We start from the raw sequence: 3,200 nt of genomic DNA, 5'->3' as shown, positions 1-3,200 counted from the left end.
CCCTAACAAAGGCATTTTCTAACCATCAAGTCTAAATTACCCCTTATCCTATACCAACATTTTCTATATTCACATATTCATGTTTTATTGAGATATAGTTGACATATGATGTTAGTTTCAGCTCTACAATAGTGATCTGACATATGTATATATTGCAAAATTGTTACCACAATAAATTTAGTTAACATCTATCACCACACATAGTCACAAATTTCCTTCTATCCTTTACAGTACTTTTTTACACTTTTTTTTACACTACTATGACTAACTGGAATTATAGATTTATGTGTTTACCTCATAATTATCTGTCTCTCTCACTAGAATGTGGATTTAATAAAAGCAGGAACTTTATCTTCCACATTGATGTAATTCTGGGCACATCACAGAAATAAATAAAAGTGTGTGGAATGAATAAATGAAATGTATCAATCCCAGACATGAATTGAGCAATTTGTTTTTGAGCACAGTTGGGACAAATAACCAGGAGTGGTAATCAAATTTCTCTGCATCTGTCTTTATCTGAGTCTCTTAGAATCACTGTTTTGCTCTCTGTCTGCTTTTACCTCTTTTGGGCTGTGCACGCAATTCAACCTTCCTTCACATAAAACTAACTGAAATCCATTAGCCACTATATGACAGTCTTCTTTTAAAATGTAAACCCATTTCCAGGTATCTTAGTTATCTTGCATAGGTAAGAAAAGGTAAGAAGAATGTAGTCTAGTCCTTATTTTTCAAATGGAAGTTTTCAAAATTGATGCACAAAAAAACCCCCTTCTATTCTCATCAGTGTTTGAGTCACCTATAGGTACTCACTGTAACTTCTTTCACTTTTTTCTCTGTGTCACACAGTTATTTAAAATAGTGACTGTAAGATGAGTTTGTCGATTGGTGCTGGTCTAGGTGCACCAGAACCACTTGATTAACATTAAAATAAGGATTTCCAGGCATCCGCTTCAAAGGTTCTGATTTAGATTTGGAGAAAGAACTGGGAATCGGTTCTTTTAAAAAGCTCCCTAAGTAATTATGAAACAGGTTTGGGAGACAGTGACAATGATCTAAGATCATTGTCAATCTTTTGGCTGTCAATTATTTTAAAATTTTGGCTCAATTATAATTTGATTGGCACTAATTTCTTGTTATCTTAACCAAAAATGTACTACTCTTCTAAGAAGTAGAGCAGAGATGTTTAAGCAAGAAAAACCAAGTGTAAGAATGACCTTTGACCACTTAATAGAGGTCAAAAAGGCATGAGGCCAGGGACTATGTTAATAATCACAGTTAAATGGACAATTATTGGAGATTAGGATAGAAGAAGAGCCTAAAGTCCAGACATCCAGGTAATTTAATTCAAATTATGATCTGCAAATTCCTGACCTGAGGGCAAGGTATGGTTTAATTTGTCATACAATTGTCCATTATGTAACTAGGCAGGAATAGATGAATTTGAGTGTGCGTTTCAAGAGGCAAATAAATAAATCCTTACTTTTTAGATGGGAATGGAATGGAGAAAAATAATTAATTAGATTTTACCCATTCATGAGCTCTTATTTGCTTTGACTAATTTTTGTGCTCATATGAATTTTTCTCAAGGCAGCTTTCATGTCTTTGTTCCGTAGACTGTAGATCAGTGGGTTTATAAGTGGGGTCACTGATGAGTAGAACAAGGTTACAATCTTCTGTATCCCAGATGGATTTCCAGAGGTTGGGCTGATGTACATTACCATGAGGGCTCCATAGAAAAGAGAGACCACAACCAAGTGGGAACCACAGGTGGAGAAGGCCTTACGTCGACCAGCTGCTGAGGGGACACGCAACACTGCTCTGAGAACCAGTGTGTACGAACCAAGGATGAAGAAGAAGGTGATGAAGATAATGAGAGAGCTCAATAGAGAACAGGAAAGCTCAATTCCAGGGGCAGGGATGCAGGACAGGGCCAGAAGAGGACCGGGGTCACAGACAAAGTGGTCAATGGCGTTGGGGCCACAGAAGGGGAGCTGTGTGATAAAATAGATAGGGATCGGATAGCAGAGGAAGGCTGTGACCCAGCACAGGGCCACCAGGTTCATGCAGAGGCGGTTGTTCATGATGATAGGATAATGGAGAGGCTGGCAGATGGCCAAGTACCGATCAAAAGCCATGAGGGGCAGTAAGAAAGTCTCAGTGGTGCCCATGGAGAAGAAGAAGTAGAACTGAAAGAAACAGGCTGTGAAAGAGATGGTTTTGGTCTCAGATAGGAAGTTCTGTAACATATTGGGAACGGTGGTGTTGATGTAACAGATCTCCAGGAACGAGAAGTTGGCCAGCAGAAGGTACATGGGGGTATGAAGTCTGGGATCCAGCTTCACTGCACAGACAATGGCCCCATTCCCCATCAGTGTCAGGATGTAGGACACAAAGAACAGCAGGAAGAGGAGGACCTGAACCTTTCTGGAGCACGGAAAACTCAGGAGTATGAATTCAGTCACTGTGCTGACTCCTGACATATTCACGGCTTCCTAAGGGGCAGAGAGGAAAAAGTGACAATGACAAACAAAGATGACCTTATTCTTTAATCCTCAGAAATATTTCCTTTTTGGAGATCCCTAACTCCCTCAGATTCTATTATTCCATTAAATAAATAGCTAAGCTGCTGAAGATTATAAACCTTGGGTAGGGCTTGGTGATCAGACTTTAGATATTTGTATTTTCTCATTTCTCTCTCTGAACCTTCTCGCATTAAAACGCAGGATGTTATGCAATAAGCAGCTTGGAGAAGGTTGATGGCAGTGCTCACAAATGTAAGTAGGTATGAACATCATGTATTCGTTTCTATAGATTAAGAGAGATAGACCCTTACTACTGGACAGAGTTTCAATTACTTAAATGTTTGGAATTAGAGACCCAGATGTTAGGCATCAGAAGAGGGAGAAAGGTGACAACACACGGAAACCTCTGCATTTCACCGTTATTCTGGATCAGTGTTGAATTGTAGGTGTCGGTGTCTAAAGTTATCTGACAACTGAGACAAAAATCATCAAACATACCATCCATTCTTCAGCATTCATCATGGTTTGTTAACTCGATAAAAATTGGAACCCCCAGACATCTACGTGATGGCTTTCATATCACTTCCATCTTCTACCTGTTGAATTCAAATGCTTCTGTAAAACCTTGGTCTAGGTTGAATCCCTACTTATAGGTTGAAAAACTGAGCAATGCAA

General features: G+C 39.1%; 1 protein-coding gene across 1 annotated transcript; it reads right to left on the bottom strand.

The window, feature by feature from the left end:
* Positions 1 to 1,544: 1,544 nt before the first annotated feature.
* Positions 1,545 to 2,489, bottom strand: LOC112654765 (olfactory receptor 11H6-like). The gene has a single exon (XM_025439369.1). It carries the CDS (start codon positions 2,481 to 2,483, stop codon positions 1,545 to 1,547), a length of 939 nt encoding a protein of 312 aa, XP_025295154.1. The 5' UTR covers positions 2,484 to 2,489.
* Between the last annotated feature and the right edge of the window lie 711 nt (positions 2,490 to 3,200).

The sequence above is a fragment of the Canis lupus genome, chromosome 15 (genome assembly GCF_003254725.2).
Source record: "Canis lupus dingo isolate Sandy chromosome 15, ASM325472v2, whole genome shotgun sequence".
NCBI classification, from domain to species: Eukaryota; Metazoa; Chordata; class Mammalia; order Carnivora; family Canidae; genus Canis; species Canis lupus.
Note: the sequence above shows the minus strand (reverse complement) of the source record. Positions and strands in the feature narration are given on the sequence as shown.

Bases quoted from the DNA above. Each gene is read 5' to 3' on its own strand.
- LOC112654765 (XM_025439369.1), bottom strand. From the start codon at position 2,483: ATGTCAGGAGTCAGCACAGTGACTGAATTCATACTCCTGAGTTTTCCG.